Below are 19265 nucleotides of genomic sequence, written 5' to 3'. Positions count from 1 at the left end.
TGCTTTGCACTTAAGGTGGGCTCAGAGGGAATGTTTCTTGATGTCTCCAGAAATCAGGTCTTGCTGTTTGATGCCCTGAAGAAGGCCTGGGCACCAACAACCTTCCTGTTCACGCTCCAGTGCCTGTGCCTCTGTCCTTAGGTGTGTACTGATCCCCAGAGAGAGGCAGCACAGGGCTTTAATTCTGGCCAGAGGGAAGATGACCATGGCCTGCTGGGGTGAGTGTGGAGGAAGAGAGATATCTGCAAACATTTAAACTGCAGAGGCACAGCCCATGCAGTGGGTGCCTGCCATTCTGTTCTCCAATGGCTGCCAAGAAAATCTGCAAAGAGATGCAGGCAAAGCACTCCTGTCACAGGGTTCCTGCCTTCCCAACCCATTCTCCTCTGCAGCAGTGCTGGCCACAGTTTCAGGGAGTGTGTCCAGGTAAGTGCAGGACATGGGTCTGTGCAGGAAAGCTCTTGCTGGGTGGTCAAAGGAGCTGGAGGTAGCTGTTCCACCTGAAGGTCCCTCGTGGGGCACCTCCCCACAGCCCTCCACAAACATGCATCTCATCGAGCAGCACATGTGCAGACGTGGTGGCTCAAGGTGCTCAGCCCTGAAACAGCAAAGCATTCAGGTGCTGAGTGGCAAATGTGGAACCAACAGGGCTGTGTAGCTGTTTATAGTAAACATAGCCCTGGGAATGAAGAGGCTATCCATGAAGATGATATATATTCATTTGTGTACATGTATACACATAGTCTACACCCCACCAAACCATAGTCTCACAGCAACCACGTGCCTGAACCTAGAACACCTGCTCTTGCAAGACTTTGCCTTGAATTTTTTTTCTGGAAGGGCAACATTACAAACAGACAGTAATATAAACACATGGCATATATTCAAGTATGAAGGCTGTGTTACAAGCATTAGGTGGTACAGAAACTAAGGATGGACATTAGTGATATATGACAGTTTGAGGAGTTTAGTCACAGACACAAAGAGACTTCTGGAAACTGAGCTAGTTCTGCATCTCAGGTACTGCCCAGCTAGGGTGGAGTATCTTGTCCTGTCAGCTCTGCAGTTACCACAGTCAGCAGTGCAGTGGGAGACTTCTTGGTTTCTCCTTCCAGTGCCCAGATGTGGCTCCTCAGCTGGCAGGGAAGGAGGAAGAGTAGCTCATGCTCAGCATGATGTCTGCTTCATGCACAAACAGCAATTGAGGACAAGGTCTGAGGTTTACCAGTACTGTTCTACCATGAGAAAAATAATTCAATTATCTGACAAAAAATATGATTTAGAGGTGCTGAAATGTGTTCCTTTTTGGTGACAACACATGATTATGGAAAGTCATTAACCTTGCTGCAGAAGAGCTGTGTCTTGATGCTTTAGTAATCCAAAGACAAAAAGTACCTGTTTCAAGCTCTCAGCTTTACTTAAGCCATCTGGGATCTGCACAAGCCATCTGATAACAGGTTTGCACCACTGGTCTGTTAAATGAACTTCATTAACCTCCCACTCCGTAACAGTGCGTAGCTTTGTGCAGCTTCCTTTTTCTATCATGCAATTCATTGAATTACCAAATATCCAAGAAAACCAGCATTCTCTGAGACTCAGAATGGTCAGAAACTATAGTTTTGATCACAGTGATCTTGAGTCTAAACTTTTAAAATTAATCCCCCATTCCTTCTGGCCTCTTCAGGACAACCTTCTTTTTTATTGCCGTGGCACCACATAGCAAGGAGTGAGCTAGCTTTTCCATTACAAAGCACTTTTTCATTTCTCAGCATGCTAAAGCCTGGCACACAATGCTAACCCAAGATGCAGGAAGTTTTTTTAGCAGCTTAAAGCGAATTAAGCTTTCTTTGAGTTTTGGGAGCAAACAGGGTTGTTTGTTTCTGAGGGGAAAAACTGGGTGATTTTAGATGGAGCCTGGCAAAATTGTGCGTATATAGAGCCAGGAAAGCCAAGTTGTTTCTCAAGCTCTAAATATACTCTTTCCCCTTACTCTGACAGAGATTTTATTTTTAAAAACAGACAAGATTCCAGCAATCTTAGTTCTTGCTTTGAATAAGTTCCCTCTTTCGTTCATGTAGTGCGTTTGCCTTTTTTGTTTTCCTTATTTTGCCTTGCCAGCTCGACACTGAATAGAACCATCCCGTGTCCTAGATTTATCTGCACAGGAAATCCATCCTGTTCCCACTGCAAGCAGCTGCTTCAGGTCACCCTTAGCACAACACTCTGTGGACAAGGTGATCACAAACAACAAACACATCTAATCCCTGCATGATTTCCAGGGAATGCAGAGAAGGCTCATGCTGGTCTTGCAGAAACTTTACCAAAACACAGTCCTGGCCTGAGAAACAATGTCGATGTAATGGAGATGCAGGACAATTATTTACAAGTCCAGTTTCCTTCTTAGATCCCCCATCCTGAGATGTAGCTCTCATTCCCCAAAGAGGAAGAGGGATTTTCTCTCCTCCATCACTTTTGTTGAGAAAATGTTGATAACACTACTGGTAATATCATTGCTTTATGGTCAGTTGCCTCTGTTTTATTTGTAAAGTATTCTGAGATGCTTGAGTAACTCCAAAATACCCTCCAGCCACAAGCCATGCTGGAGGAAAATTGATTGAGTAAACTGAAGTCATTAGAGGAAGTAAACAGTGTTAAGCAAGATATATGAATGTATAAATCTACACTGCTGCTTTGTCCATTTGAAGATCACTATGTAGTACAGGTCTATCATCTCTAGATTAATTTTGACTTGAATTGGTTTCTGACTGTGTATTGAATGTTATTTTCTTCCTAAAATTATGTTTTACAAAGAACTGGATTTAAAAAACTGATGTTCATCTAGTTCCCCTTAAATCAGACACAGCATCTGCAGAGTCAGGGGTTGTTTTCACTTTTATAACCAATACAAGAGAAGAAATGTCCATTATGTGCTGCCATTTATGTGCTGCCTCCTCCTAAAGGAAAAATTGTCTGCGTGGCCATGTGCAGCGAGCATGATCAACATTCTATTAATGTAGATCCACCCTCAAAAACTAATCTAAGACAAAATCTAAATGGAAATTTTTAAAAAATAAACATCCCTTCTCACTAAAACCACAATATGGAAAAAAGCCACCCTTCTATAAGGTTAACCCTTTTGTGCTCCTTGGAGCCTGTAGCTCTCAAAGTTATCTGCCAGGGGGAGTTTTCATCAGTTTGTGCTTCATCTTCATGTAACAGAGGGAGGAAGCTGATACAGCCCATCTGTCTCACTTTTGAGGCAGAGAGCTGAGGAAGCTGATTTACCCAGTGTAATTTGATGCACTGAATGACAACACCAGGAAGAGAGCTCAGGTCTCGTGTGTGTGTGTGTGTGTGTGTGTGTGTGTGTGTGTGTGTGTGCACCACTCTGCTCTTGATCTCTTTGCCTGAGATCAAAGCAGCCCCTTTCCTTTGGTGCATCTGTCACAGACAAGGAGCTACATAAATAGCCTTGCAGCAGCACTTGTGCTCTGACAAGCACATGATTCAATCCCTCAGAAGACAGCAATGCTGAGCATAGTTACAGCTGTAGCTAGTGGAAATGTCCCATAGGAGAAATAGTGTCCAGTGCACAACTTGCAGTCCCATTTTTCAGTCCCAAAAACTTTAAGCTTCAGTATTATTCTTTTGGCTAATGGTATTAGCCAACATTTCCTATGTGAATAATCTTGTGCCGTCACTTCTGAGTCTTGTCGATAGTTCTTGTGTCACTAAAACCAGACTGAATACATAACAGCAACAGAAGAGTAAGCAGGTGGGGTTTTTTCCTTAATTTTTATGACTAGAATTTTTTTTTGATGCATACAGAAAGCTTTCAGTTGGGGTCATAGCATGGATGTCACATAGAAGTCACATAATGCCATTGCCTCTCTTGGTGGCACAGTCAGCTTTGCTGGGACATCACCTCTATGAGGAATCTGCTGTGTGCATCTGTAGGAGAAATTTAGCTGAACACTGTGAAGGTGATGAAATTAAGGACTTGAATAAAATCTTCAAAACCTCTATAAAGCTGGTTTCTCATTTAATAAAAGATGTAATTCTCTTTCCTTATTACATAAAGTAACTTTCTAGCTCTTACAGCCAAGGACAGAAACAAAATTAAATAAAACCCACTGTAATTGTATGATACAGGGAATGGAATACTTTTAATGTCCTTAACAGTGTCAAATTCCCATTTAACAAATGAACAAGAAACAGTGGTATGCTTTGGTTTATTACCTATTGTAGTGTTCAGTGTTGCAGACGTACAAAGAAAAAAAAATCCCAATTTTTTAAGTCAAGGCACCTGCTAGAAATTAGTTCAATAGGTCCAAGTACAAGGATTCATATTAAAACAGTCTCTGAATTCATAATGGAAATTCCCCAAATTCATTTTTTCCAAATATTCCCTGCCCAATAGGATCCCTGACCACCAGTTTAGCCCTGACCACGACTTTCATTTAATTTTCCTTTTTCAGTATGGGCAGCCCATGCTCAGAGACCTTTTATAGAGTATGGTGTACCCCACATCATATTGATGTGGTTTTTCATGAACAGTATTAAGTGGAGATGATAGATACCTGCCTCAAACAAACTAAGGGTGATCTGTAACACGGTACAAAACCTTAAAATGCACCAAAACCCAAAGGTACTGTGATATTTCAGGCTTGCTTCTTGTTGTAGGCTAAATTTTGTTGTTAGCTATTACCTTATGTGAGTTTTGTTTGCCATGTACTTCTCCAAACTGGTGAAATCCTTGTGCAACAGAGCTGGCACCTGTCCACCGAGGAGAGCAGGCTCTGCAGCAGACACCTCCAGTGCCTGACAGCCTGAGAACTGCCCTGGTTAAAGAATCAGGCTGGGAAGTAAAAGAGAGCAAGTAGCCATCCTTGCTACAGGCAAGGGGATATTTCACACAAAAGCAGGGCAAACAAAGATGAGCTTCTTACCAGTGAGGCCAGGCTGTGCAGGGAGAGAGACAGAGGCATCTCTGTGGCCACATCCTCAGGACACCCTGAGCCAGCAGAGGAAAGGAGCTGAGCCAAGGAAAAGAGGTGAAACCCAGCCACAGCAAGCTGTTGCACACCCTTTTCTCAGAGAAGATAACCAGACATCTTAACTAGATTAAGTGCAAGAAAATCTCCCAGTGGCTGCTACAGAAACCTCCATTTATAGAGACTCCCAGAGCCATCAGAAGGACACACGTGGGTTTGGTCACTCCGTGGGCACAGCTCTGTCCTGGCTGCACGGAGTCACCACTGAACTTGCCCAGAGCTTGCTTAGACCAGGGGCATCAGCCTTTGATCACCACTGAGGACGGAGGGGCTCCTTCCTGTAGGGACATACAGGACTTCCAAGCCCACTGGGTATTCTGCAGGGAAAACAGTGCCATTTGGGAATTGTTTTTAAAAACCCAGAAAAGTCTCAACCACATCCTGCTTATTAAAGCCTTAAGACTGGCATAAGTCATCACAATGAGCTTTCCCATCTCTTCCTCCAGTTACGTTTATCTTCTTGTCAGGCCTTCTTGTATCCAAACAATAACAAATATGCCAGTAGTTTAAAGCTCATTTCACCAGCCTGCCTAGGAATCACTCCAAGTCCTGACATTTACCCGATCCAAAAACTTTTATTTTGCCAAGGCTTTTCCACAGAACACATTCAAAACCTTTACTTGTCAACTTGCACCATACCTAGACAGTAGCTGCTATTCTTAAAGGCAAACTCATCAAAGCACAGCAGGTATTAATAAACAGCTGCTGCTTTTCTTCTTGAGCAAAGCAATGAGAAGCTGCTGAAGATGTGTTTACATGATTCTTTAAAAGCCAAGTTCTTCTTTCTCCCCAGAAGCATTATTGATTTAATTGAAGAACTCCCCTGGGGGGGGGTTGCCTGCAGAAAGGTTACAGCCTGTTAAGAAAAAATTATCTCCATCAATTGTCAGCTCTTTAACCTAATGATGACAATCTTGAATAGCTTGCTCTACTCTGCAAAATTACATACAGCACTTAATTAGATTAATTAGCAAAATAGAGTTATCATAAAGAGTCTGGCTCTATATTTCAGTGCCAGAAAGGAAGGGGGGGAAGCAAAAAAAAAGTGTGTACATTAGTATGAATTAAGCCTGTCACTCATTAAATACTAACTGATAACTGCTGTGGTTTGATCATTGAAAAATTGTTTAATGTCTATTCTGAAAGCTGAAAAATAAGCTTTAAAAACTTCTAATTTTTTTGATGGATACTTGCAATGAATACAACTTAAGATTGCTTGTTGCTGTCCTTCCAAAGGACAGTGTTCCAGAACAATGGCTCCATCCTTGAACAAGCAGATGGGTGCTGAAAAGGGAGGTAGCATGGGGCAATGAGATGCTCTGACAGGTTTCTCAGCATCATAGCACTTTGCAGGCACAAGCTTTAACAATTTCTTCAGAAAAAACATACTTCAAAAAAATGAAAGAAGTGCATAAATTGGTGGTCTTTGCCAAGCCTGAGATGTGTGAGACTCAAATAATAATGTTTTGCGGGTTTGCAGTACACACCAAAGTGAGTCAATGTTATGTTTCATATTTCCTGCTGGGGAGCATCAACACTCACATGATGTTCTGCAGCAAAACCAAAGCCGTGGTCTGTGCTTTGTTTATTGAGCATAAACTCCTGTTTCACACTGAAGATGCCATCTGCTCTTACTCTCTCAATCGGTTTCAGAGTCGTACAACATTATTTGAACCAAATGTTTATCACTAAAGAAGTGATACCCTTAAGTAAGAAGGGATCCCTTCTTACTTAAAGATTTGGATCCCTTTTTTCATGTAGAAATATTAAAATAATTGTTCAGAGACTTTCTGAACATTTGACTTTGTTTCTGATAAGTGTGGTAAGCTGAGAAAGTTCCCAGGACAGTAAAGCCAGAAGACCTGCAGTAGTCCAAAGGAATAAACATAGAAATTTTCATTATCTGGGCCACCATGCAAAAACCCATACTGTGTTATTTATATTGGACAACTGGGTAGGGGGAGAGAGGGGCAATTGAAGAGTGACAACTTACTAAATTTCAATTAAAATTATTTTGCCAAGCAAAATGTCAGGTAAGCTTACCTTCTTCTTTGATACAATTATAACTTGGTAACTTTGTACTATGCTCCATGCCATGCATGATATCTTCAATTTTAAAATAATTCAAACTATCTGAAATTAGTTTAATGATACTAACATGTAATTAACTTAAAATGGGTAGACACCCACAGGAGTGTTTCTGGATGAGTGCCATGTAGAGCCTGATGGTTGCTTTCAGTTGCTTTATATTGACTTGAAAAACGATATAATTAAATGTCCAATTTACAGAAAGCACATATAACTGTGTAAACAAGTTTAAATGAAAGTGAGTTGAAATAATTTGTACAGATGGATTTACATCACCTGAATACAATACATCATTAAACACATTTAAGAAAGAAGAAGCCTTGTGAATGGTAATGGAAGCTCATGTAATGTATCACTAGCAGGGATCATGTCTGTCATTCCTGAAAACATTTTCATAGTGTCAACACCAAAATTTATGCTGAGAGATCAAAAAGGATTAATAATGAAAGCAAAAGAGTGACTTGAGACATTCACAATGCACTTCAGTGTGATACTTCAATCTGCCACATAATATATGTTCCATCATGGTTATACTACAGATTTCAGATTTTAGATTTTAGAGGGAACTGCGATCTTTGTGGATGAGTGAAAGCTCAAGGCAGAGAAACTCTAACTCAAAGTGCAAGTTCTACCATGAGAAAAACTAGCCTTTGAAAAACATAACCTACAAAAATGCTTCGTTTTTAATTTTCATCATTTCAGAGATCTGAGGAAGGGAGGGATATAGATTTTAAAAACTGCTGCAGGTGAAGAATCTAGACAGGAGAACTAGGTGAACTGGTGTCTGTATGTGGTGTTAGGCAGATTAAATTAACTGAAGTGTTTCAATCTAAATTTCTGAATACCTCTTTTTCTCATGTATTGAAAGGGTATTTGCCAAACATTTTCAGTAAAGTGGATCTGAGACCAGCTACACCTGCACAGTGGCATCCCTCATACTGAGGGATGGAGCTCTGATGTTTTCTTTCCTTTTCTGCAGAGGTGCAGAGTAAACAGTGGCTGGTCAGATCACAAATTTAGTTGCGTGGCAACTTTCAGGAAAGAAGGCAAGAGTGTTATAAATAGGGGCAGGCAAACCAACTGAGATAAAGTTAGAAACAACCTCAGTCTGGACCGTAGACTAATATTTACACAAAATGTGTGGTAAAATTGGAATATAAATAGTTGTCAGTGGCTAAAGTCAGGATGTTTTACATGAGTAAAGGGAAGACATCTGATGGCTATTTGCATCACTACTTGACAATTTCAAAGATGGGGTCCCAGAAGTTGTGGCCCCACAAAACCTGATTTTCAGTGGTGCTTCTCCATTTGAGAATTTTGATCTATGTATAGCCATTCCCAGCACAGTGATGACATCCATCCCACCCAGCTTTGGCTCACCTAGAGCTGAGTTCCTTCTAAATAGCACGAGATCTCTCAGTGACCATGGAAGTCGTTTAGTTTTGTTAAGTATTCTCAGGGTGACAATCTACAGCTCTGCCACAGGGTAGCCATAAATAGATTGTGGTGTACCCCAAGGACATGTTGCACATAAACCATACAGAGCCTTCCTGCCACATCCCAGGATGCCAGCACACCTATATTCAGTCCCACAGACACTCAGTCATGTGTTCAGCTGGGCTCAACAACACAGTATGGTTTGAGGTCTACAAAAAATATTTCTTTCTCAAAATATTCCAGGCCAGACTAGCCTCAGCTCAGTCTCCAAACACCCCTGAGATCTTATTTCTCCTCTCAATTACAGACACTAAACAACTCTTTCTCTATGTCAATTGGCTTCCTCAGGGAAGCAATTTGGAGGCCGAGCTCAGCAAGCACAAAATTTATGCTACTTGGAAAAAAATTAAATTCTATTTCTTAGAATGGTGTTGGCCACTCTTTATGAGACAAAGCCATTTGATTTCAGAGTTTTCCTGGCTCAGGAAAAGGACAAGTAGTAAACCAGTGCAAGCATTTGCAGGTCTCTGGAGACAGACAGCTCTGCAATGAGCTGACAGACAAAGAAAATAGAAAAGCCCATACTGGATTTCACCTCAAAATGTCTCTGATGCAGAAGATATGTGCAAGACCCATGCACAAGGTCTGTTCATACCCATATCATGTTCTAAGGCATTTGCACAGATGTATACATTAGAAGTAGCTTTAATTAGGGGCAGGCCTCTCTAATGCTCCAGCAAGATTCAACATCTCTCCTTCATCTGTGCTGCACACCAGCATCCAGCTTGGCAGAGCAAACCCAAGTACTCAAGTAACAAAGACAACCGTTGTTGTGACTCTTTTGAGTTCATCGCACTGTCTATTGACAGCTCCTCCTTTACTGAGTCCTTCCTGTGTGGCTGTGAGGTCGAGGTGCAACACAGGATGGATGAGGTGCTTGGTCACAGTCCTTCCTACCTGGTGGAAGACAGGTCACACATGTGTGAGTTGCTGACAGCACTAAGCCAAAACCTGTGGTGTTGGTAAGTGTGGAGCCAGTGAGAGAACAGTGACTTGCAAAGTGCCAAATCCCACTCCCTGCTACTAAAGGGGAACGACCTGGCCACTCTCCTGCCCTGCCCTCCACTCCCTCCATGCATGTGTTGGATGCAGAGGCAGTGCTGGGGCTGGGGTTTGGGCTCCTTGCTCACCTGCCCACTGCTGTGACATTAGAGTTCGAAGCACTGCAGAGAAAACAGTTAATACAATCAGTTCATTCCGTTTCTCAGTTATTTAAACTCTTTTCACAATGTGTCAGGTTTCATTTCACAAACCCCTCATGTTGTGTCTGAAACCAGTTGGCAGATTGAAGCTTTGAGAACAGTTTCACAATGGGTCATACAGTATGTGGTAATATGGCTTTATGGTACCAAGACTAGTGTTTTGTATTTCTGCCCTGTAGACCTTCCAGCTGAATGTAAATTTAACTTTGTTTTCAGTGTAAGCATCCTTCCGACTCCAGATCACCTCAGCATGCTTCAAACCTCAGGAGAAGCCTGAGCTTTGTTTGCAGTTCAGCTGATTACAACAATTTACTTGAGAAACAGTTGGCAATCCATCCAATTTTGTCACCTTCCCTGCTTCGCCTGCAATGTTAGAGCTCTTTCAGTCCTAGAAGAGTGGCGTGCATGAGGAGAAGAACAAAGTCCTACTGAGGAGACATTTAAATGCCATCAAATGTCACTACATCAGATAAACTTCAAGATCTTAAAAAAGGATTAAAAGAGAGTTTATTGGATGCTGACATGCAGTTAATAGCACTTTTGCATGCAATGACTTCACACACTCTTTCTATGCAGTTTTTAATGTCATGTAAGTGTATAAATTCCATTCAAATATAACCTTTATTATGAGAGCATCAATAACAGAAAAATCTAATTAAAGAATAAAAGCCTTGCTGGAAACATAACCTTTTTCATATCGAATTGGTAATGAATTCATAGAACTCTATGAAGGATATTATTTCAGAAGAGGACTGACAAGCACAGAGAAAACCCTGCCTTCTACCACATGGTTTAGTGGAAGTTCCTCCTCTCTCTTCAGCAGCCCATCCTTTCCCCTTGTAATCCTGAGTGAATTATTGTTCAAAGTGGCTGTATCCTCTGAAATCCCCCTGTTTTTTTCAGCTTGAATCATCTGCACTGGGACACCTGTCACCTTGCCACAGTCTGTTACACCCAAGCCTGTGCCTGATGAATTACAGCTCTGTGAATTGTCCTGTCTACCAGCATATGAGAAGGAACCAAATATTACTAGCAGCATTACAGGACACCATGGACAATGTAATGGCAGGCTACATTTCCCTCGGTCAGTGCTTACCCCACAAAAGTAGGCCATGGTGTCCTTCAAACCATACTGAGAATTACTATGGAAGAGGACTGTCAAATCTACATAACAGAAGAAATGAGGCTTGACAGTTCAGAAAATTGGGGATAAGTACAGTAGCAGAACCAATTACTGCAAAAGGATTCATTTTTTTTCTCCATGCTCATTCTAAAATAGCTAGAAATGACCCAGGTCAAAGCTGTTGCCTGATTTTGACAGAATGTGTCCCCCAATTATCTGTTTCCAGCGGTTGATTTTGCCTGGGAAGACAGAATGTGATAAAGTTCTGTTTAGGGTCTGTCTCTCCCAAAACCACAGTTAAGTCCAAGCTATGAACGTGCTACATCTCACTGCAAATGTATGTCAGGATCACTCTCATCCCTTTCTGGTTTTTTTATTATATCCTTATAGAAGCATCATAAATATAAATATGACTATATATAAAAGTATTTTTTATCTTGTTCTTTGCATTGCCAAACATCACTTGTTTTTCTGCTTGCCTGATTATTGATAAATTATTACTCTTCCCTCCAGACTAATCAAAGATATTACAAGCCACTTGATACACACTGTAGACTGACACTGAGAAGAAAGGTTCAGAAAGGCATCTGAAGAGCACCAGATTTCATGTGCCTTCCTCTGTGACCCTCTGCCCCCTAATACTGCAGGTTCCGTCACTCCTGTTTCAGAAGTGCTTTCACTGTCACTCCCCAGCCCCTTTCTTTCTCAGATCTTGCAGAACAGTCCATCCTGCAGCTGATGACAGAATCACAGAATGGTTGGGGTTGAATGGGACCTCTGGAATCCCATCTCCCATCTAGTCCAACACCCCCGCTAAAGCAGGTTCACCTAGAGCAGCTTGGACAGGATCATGTTGAGATGGCTTTTGAATATCTCCAGAGGAGCAGATTCCACAGCCTCTATGGGCAATCTGTCCCAGTGCACCGTCACCTTCACAGGAAAGAAATTCTTCCTTATGTTCAGGTGAAACTTCCTGTGTTCCAGTTTGTGCCCATTGTGCTTTGTCCTGTCATTTCCTGGGTCCTTGTTACCCTTCTTGAAGACTGGGCTGACACTGCTTTTCCTCCAGCGCTCAGGCACTTCTCCAGTTCTCCAAGGCCTCTCAAATGTGACAAAGTGGTTTAACAGTAGTATCTAGCTTCCTCAGCATCCCACCAGGGTGCATGGATTTGTGGGATCAGGTTTGCCTAAATGATCTCTAACCCAATCCTCCTCAACCAAGAAAAGTCTTCCTTTCTCCAAACTCTCTCTATTGCTGCATTTGCTGGACCCCTCAGTTCAGCAGCAGCTCATAAAAACTGTAGTTCATCTCTGCAACTCAAAAACTGCTCTACCCTGCCTCAAAACTGCTCTGCAGGGTGTTTTAAGCCCTGCTGCAGGTCAGTGGTAGTTATTGGAGAAAAACAGTAACCATAATGGAAACTGCAGGTTTGGAAGCTGCTGGCACTGGGAAATAAAGAGAATGAGACCACACTGTGTTCCTGAGCTCCCTGAGAAGAATCTGTAAAGCACACAGCAGCCATCAGCAGCCCTGCTAAGCTGAAGACATCTCTTGATGTCAGGTGTTTCATGGATACTTTGCTACACCACTGGGAAACTCATTTAGATGCACAACCTGGTCGCTGAATTCCAGTGTACAGGCAGGGCTCGTGGGACTCAGTGCAATCATGTGCTTCTGAAAGGAGCTGAAATCTGTGGGAAGTCCTGTCTGCTGTCACTAATGCTGGAGGAGGGAGGCTAGTTTTCACCTTGTTTATGGTACAATAATGCTAACTGCAAGTTATGTGCACTAAACATAGCACAGAAATATCTACAGAAAACAGAAGATCTCCTGCAGCAGATCTGGCTGGCATTGGCCATTGACTCGTACCAGTTGTTTCAGTAGATAGCCTAAAGTTCTCGCAAATATGATGAAATAGAGATTATTTAAGGCACTGCTACATGACATCTAATCATTCTTTATTTAGTGCAACACACTGTAACTCCATTATTCTGTATAAATTGTGTGGTATCCTTGTTGAGGTTGCTACGCCTCAATGAAATCCTGTGGCTTGTGACTACTAGCTACTATGGAGAAATCCTTTATGGATTTCAGTATTTTGCAGCCTTTTATTTCATTAATGTTTTACCATTTACTTACTTTATCTGTACCTGAAACAGCTCAGTAGAACCTATGAAACAGCAATATTGAATATCAAATACAGCAATTCTTACAGTGTTATAGATACTATTACTTGCAGCACAGATCATACAATAATTTTAATCTGGCTCCCATAATGAATAGTCTGTGAACAAAATCTTAAATGCGGGGGTCTAATTTTCAGAGATTCAGCACTTGGGGGAATTGCACCAACGTCATTTGCATGTTATATACCTAGGCAATTTACAAAAGCTGCAATTCCAGCTTTCTTATTACAATGTTATTTACTATTTTCTGATTTGTGTCTGTACAAGGAAGGAAGTCCATGGAAAGTCCAGCACTGCTGGAAACAGGGTTGAGGTTGGCTTTTTCTGTGTGGATTATGAAAACCCTGAAGGTGATTGATTTTGGAGCATATAGCACTCCAACCCATCATGCGCATCTCCACCATTATAGGTGCAAATTGTCTTTCCAGGGTCCTACTCTTGGATCATTTTACTTTTGGTAATGTAGCTATGGTAGGCAAAGTACATCGCTGATAAGCTTGAAACACTTCGTTCATGTTTAATCATTGTTCTTGTAGTTTTCCTCTGGGCTTTGAGCTGTGGCAGATATTTTATGTAGGTAGAAAATGCTATTTTTCTTTTGCTAGAGTTCTTCTGGGGAGATGCTGTCAGAGTGCTCCATCACATGTGACAGATCATCACTTACAGAGAATTATCTCCAATACAAAATTGAGTTTTTATCTTGAACTGTCATGTCTGAGAAGTCTTGGCTGTGACACGGGGTAGTGGAAGGAGCTGAATTTAGTAGCTGATTCCTCTTCCAGGACTGAACATATCCTATCTCGCATACCCAGTTCTGTCCTTAATCTCCTAACAGCTGCCACCTTCCCTTCATGCGCTAACAGGTCTCCTCAGTCAATACTATCTCCAGTGCAGCCTCCTTGAGCATTAGGCTGAGCTCACATTATAGTGACCAGATTTTCAGTCCAGAACCAAGTGCTGTCACAGTGTTGACATGCACTCTGGCTCTTATTATTTGTCAGCTATTGGTTGTTAAAATCATGTTGAAAATAGCGGTGTAAAAATACCCAGTTAGCAAATCAATCCAACATTCCCCATTCAAATAAACTTTGAATACTAGTTATGAATCAAGGCTTAAAAAAAAAAAATGAGTGAAGTGTATGCTTCTGTAAAACTGTGTGCCAATAAATGTAATCACAAAATATTGTACCCTAGAGAATGATGTTCATGAAATGCTGTTTCCAGTCTGCTTCCTTGCTGACTGCTCCCCAACAGAGGCATGGGGCTCTGAAATGCAGCAGCAGCCATCACTCTCCTGGGAAATTTGCTACTCACCTCCACAACTGCAGATTCCTGGTCTAAGTATGTGATCCTATTTCTCCATCCAGCAAAATTTCTTTTTTTTCTTTAATCCTGGCACAAGTGGCAGTGCCAGTACATTATATAAAATACATTTGAAGATTTTGTTTAATATTAATAGTTGAAAAACTTAATCATTATTTGGCTGAGGACATAACCAAATTACAGCTGTTATCATCAGTTTAGGAATTCAGAACAAAGACATCTGAATCCTGAGGCTTTTTCTACTATTTTTGTGAAGTTTTTGTTTTCTTATCCAGAGAAAAACACATCTGAGAATAAAAGAAGTGCTCATGATGTGAGCCACAGCATAAAGTCTGTATTACAAGAATGCAACAAATTCTTTTTGACTTTCTTAATAGACAGGAAAAATACTGGAACTCTCCAGGACCTGGGACATGCTTAGATTGTAATCAACTGATAGAATTTGTATTTCAAAACCCTCCTCACCAATCACTAGCACATTTAAGAAGTACACGCCAGGGAACAGCTATGTTGGCATTAGTGCACTCTGTAAACCAGTATCTAGTGAAGCCTAATGTATATGGCATTCAAACACAGAGCGCTGCCTTCTCAGAAAGCACTTGTTTATATCCCACTTTATTTCACTCCTAGTCACCTTCTGAGGAGGTTTTTTTTTTCTGCCATTACACAGTATGTTTCTCTTGCTACTCTAAAAAGTGGTAGATGTAATTTCCTCCAATTTATAGATGGAAGAAGCTGAGGGCCAGAGAACAAAGCGCAGTCCCTGCACTGTTTCCTGGCCGTGCTGCTTCCCTCTCCCAGATATTCTCCAACACAGAGGCAAACGACGCAGTCAGCCAAGAAGAGCCTCTGCCCCCATGCTCACCTCCATGGAAAACAGGTAAGTAATTAAACAGACAAGCTTATTCAGAAAGTTCTTCTACAGACTGCAGATAGCTTAAGGAGGTTGGATTGCTCTTGACAAACAGGAGAGGTCCATGACAGATGAATCACTATTTGGTTGTGCTACTCCCACTACAGCTCAAGCTGTCTCCTTCCATACCAACCCTCCCCACCACCTCTTGAACACTCTCCTCCTGCTCACAGACACACACACCCTCCTCCCTCTCAACTCTGCTGTGCCAAACTGGCACTCAAAGACTCAAGGAATCCTAAGAGCTCTAGTGGCAAAAGTATGAACCTCGAAGCAGTGCATGCATCTAGGCCCAAAAAGAGAAATTGACAGTTTGGTGTTTGTACCTGATCACTCTCCCAGCATCACTGCTCTTTGCCACACCAGATTTTATTGTAAAGGGAAGACACACTATCTTTTGTCTCAAAGTACCAGTAACCAATGGGAAGCATTAGGGATCCATAAGGATGGCACTGGGACCATGCCACCCTCAGGTTATCACTTCTGGGCTAATTTTTTTTTAACATCCCATTCTGTTTCTCTTTCTCTTCCTCAATGCTGCCTTTCAGTCCTTAAGTGCTTTTCAGCTTGGTTGACTACAATGGATGTTCCTCCAAGCCTGTGAGGACTTCTTGTTCTCCTGTATACAAAGTCCTATTTCTAATATTTCTGCTGTGCTCCTTTTTGCTACCCTGTGTTTCCCCAGCCATCCACAGAACAGAGGTGATGAGTCAGAAAGGGAAGTTTAATAGGGTCCTAAAACAGAAATAACTAGAAAACCTCAGGAGTTTTACTTAGGCAGTTTACTGCTTTTCTTCTTGAGAACACACAAGTTGTAATGACTAAAGAACATCACATGGGTTAGTTTTGAAAATTATCAGACTGATCTGTCCAACAGCTGCTTTCATAATACTGAGATCAACAGGAATCAGGGAGTGTTGAGAATGTTTGAGGGTTTGATTGAAGTGTTTACAGGAGATCAAAAGACTGAAGGTCCTTAGGATACATACAGATCTATTAATCTTTAAACCAACTTGTTAAATACTCCATTTAGAAAGTTTAATTGGTCAGAATGAGTAGGTGTAAATAGAGATAAAAATGTGGTGAAGTCCTACACCCATTACAGTCAAAAGAAGATAGCTGGGGACATCACCAGTTTCAGAATTCTGCTCATAGTATCAAGACCCCATCATCAAGATATCACCCTTCAGCAGCAGCACTCCAATTCTTACCTATAGAAGCATAAAATGATTTCACAGTGAAGAACATGGCTTTGCAAGGTTATGCTGAGCCATGATTATGGCTATATGATTACCCTTCTTGCAAATATCACTTTTGTATTAATTTTCAACTTTCAATTACTACAAATGAAAACCTAGGCAAGCTAAAGCTTATTTGAAGATTATTACACCATGCACAGGAGACTCAGGAGCTTCATTGACTGTGCAGCAAATGAATACAGCAAGAAGAAATCAGCATTATTTTTAAAAAACATGCCAGAGAAAACTGTATCAGGAAATCATACAAATGGAAGGGATACTCAAGCACTAAAAGAGAGAAGGATTGGTTCCTTTCAGATTAGTTTATTTGATTAGTAGACCAGTGTTAAAATCTTTGGAACTCACTTCCATTTTTCACGCTGGCAACTCTGAATCATCTCTCTCTGCTGTTTCAACTTCAAAACAGGAAAAAGTGAATACAGTAATGAGCCATGGAGTCTTATAAAATTATTTTTGTCCTGTACAAAGTAGCTTAAAAAGTGGTTGACTCATACAGCATCTTTTACCATGCCTGCATGGGCCAGCTTGTGAAATTGTGCAGGGCACCATTTTAGCACTCTTTGCTGCAGCAACAGAACAACATGAAGGTATAAAAAGAAAGAAGGACCAGAGAAAAAGGGGAAATCTTGTAACACTGCACTTAAATCCCAGTACTACTGACTTGTATAGAAGACTGCCACTGATATCAGAAAGGCCACAGCTTCAACAGTGGAGTCAGGCCCTCATCTTCGCTTTGCAGGCTTTCGCTGTTTTGGTGGCATCACTGGGCTCAGGAGGGCCCCCTGGTAACTCCTGCTGGGGAATTCCTGGAGAACTGAGTTCTCTGCTATAGCTGGCTGGTGTGTACAGAGGATGGAAGGCATGGTCCTGGCTCTGTGGTTAAATATCCAATGGCTGCTGTGTACCACACCAAGCAAACTGACAAGGAAGGGAGGATGTAGATGAGGTTTAGAGAGGTACTCCTTTTCCAAACAGGCACTGTTTAACCTTTTTCTTGTGTTCAAAAAAAACAATTTACTGTTAGTATCTACACGGTTAATCTGTATATGAACTTTTATTTTCCCAATAATCCTTTAATTTTAAATTGAACAATATATTGACATATATCCATACTCAATGATTATTGGAGCCAAACAAAAGCTAAAAAGGCAGTCAGATAGTTACTCATACTTTGGGTCAAACTTCCACAGTTTAAAACTACATAACAGTTCAACTGCATTACAGCACATTTAAGAAAAAAAAGTCCCCAAAAAAATGCTAAGTCAACCTATGCTTAATTTTATTTCGCATACTTTGCTGGGTTTTGGTTGCATCTTTCTACATAACCTAAAATAAACATTTTAAAAAAGATGAACTAATAAGAGGGATGCAAAGAATGCTTTAAGAAAATACAACTGAAAAAAAAATACTAATGTGTTGAAATCATCATCACTGGGCTAACAGTAAAGCCAGATATTTTGCTTGCAAGTTTATCCTGAACTCTTTTAACATGCAATGGGTAAACTCCCTGAAGCATTTTTAGCTACACATCTTCTTTCAGAGTGTCTACTCGACTCAGCTCATTTTAAGAATTTATGGTACATACAGTTTTGGAGTGAGCATAAATAATGCACAAAAGTGACCTCCATTCTAAGGAATCAGTACTAATAACAGATCCTAACATATCTAAAGGGTCAGTTAGCTAAATGCATGTATTTTAACTTTATAAAAAGATATATTATGTATCTATATGACTCAGAAAATATTATCTTCCTTTTTAACAACGTAGAACAGGATCAGTTCTGTAATCAACAATTACACATATTGTAAGAGTGGAACATTCAAAATCTCTCAGCCCTTGTCTATGTGATAATAATTTTTCACTTACTATTTTTGCCTTAAAACACAGAAAAAAAATCAAAGTGTGTTGAACCCTTTCAATGTTCCCTCTGCTCTGTTCAGGTTGTGCTAAACAGAAACACATACATGCTAAGAATGCCCAAGACATCAGTTCTGATAACCCGGTTGGAGAAGAGACTCTACAGAAATGCTTCATTTGTGATATCAATTATGTTGTTCTATAAATGCTGTGCAGACAGGAGTGCAAAAGGAGCCTTACTGTTTTTAGGTCTCTCTGAAGCATAATGTGAACAGTGATGACATTTTCCCACAGCCTACATCTTTCAATTAAGACTAAAACTCAGAAATAAAATTCCAACAGCCTAGGTTTTGGGATTTCTGATAAAGTGAAACTGACCTTGCATATTTATGGTGCAGATGGATCTTGATCTAACACAGTTGTTTTGCTGTAGATATATTTAAATCCACATCTAAATCAAACTTAGATGATAGATTTGGCCCTGGAAGACTAATTTCACAGTGGCTCAGAATACAGTTAACAACATGAATTTCAAGTCGCTTCCCATCAACTTCAGGTTCCATCAGAAGACTTTCAGCTGCCAGCACAGGAAAGGACTGCCTGAAAAGCAACACTTGCGGGTGTTTACCACCGGTTAAATGCTTCATTTTGTACTACACAGTACAGAACTCACTCCTGGCAAGATCCTAACATTAAGGCACACAGTCTGTAACCAGACACTGATAGAGCTTAGCACCTTCTAAAAACTGCTCCTAACCCAT

General features: G+C 40.9%; 1 protein-coding gene across 1 annotated transcript in view; it reads left to right on the top strand.

Annotated features, from left to right (window-relative positions):
* The first annotated feature begins 439 nt into the window (after positions 1 to 439).
* The window catches only part of TBC1D5 (TBC1 domain family member 5), a 26681-nt gene continuing 7855 nt past the window's right edge, over positions 440 to 19265 (top strand). The window contains exons 1-3 of the mRNA XM_033051678.1: positions 440 to 588; positions 15200 to 15354; positions 18588 to 18649. Of these exons, the coding sequence (XP_032907569.1) occupies positions 440 to 588; positions 15200 to 15354; positions 18588 to 18649 (366 nt within the window). The remainder of the gene's footprint in view (positions 589 to 15199; positions 15355 to 18587; positions 18650 to 19265) is intronic.

This window comes from Catharus ustulatus, chromosome 1 (genome assembly GCF_009819885.2).
Source record: "Catharus ustulatus isolate bCatUst1 chromosome 1, bCatUst1.pri.v2, whole genome shotgun sequence".
NCBI classification, from domain to species: Eukaryota; Metazoa; Chordata; class Aves; order Passeriformes; family Turdidae; genus Catharus; species Catharus ustulatus.
This window is presented reverse-complemented; position numbering and strand designations above follow the sequence as displayed.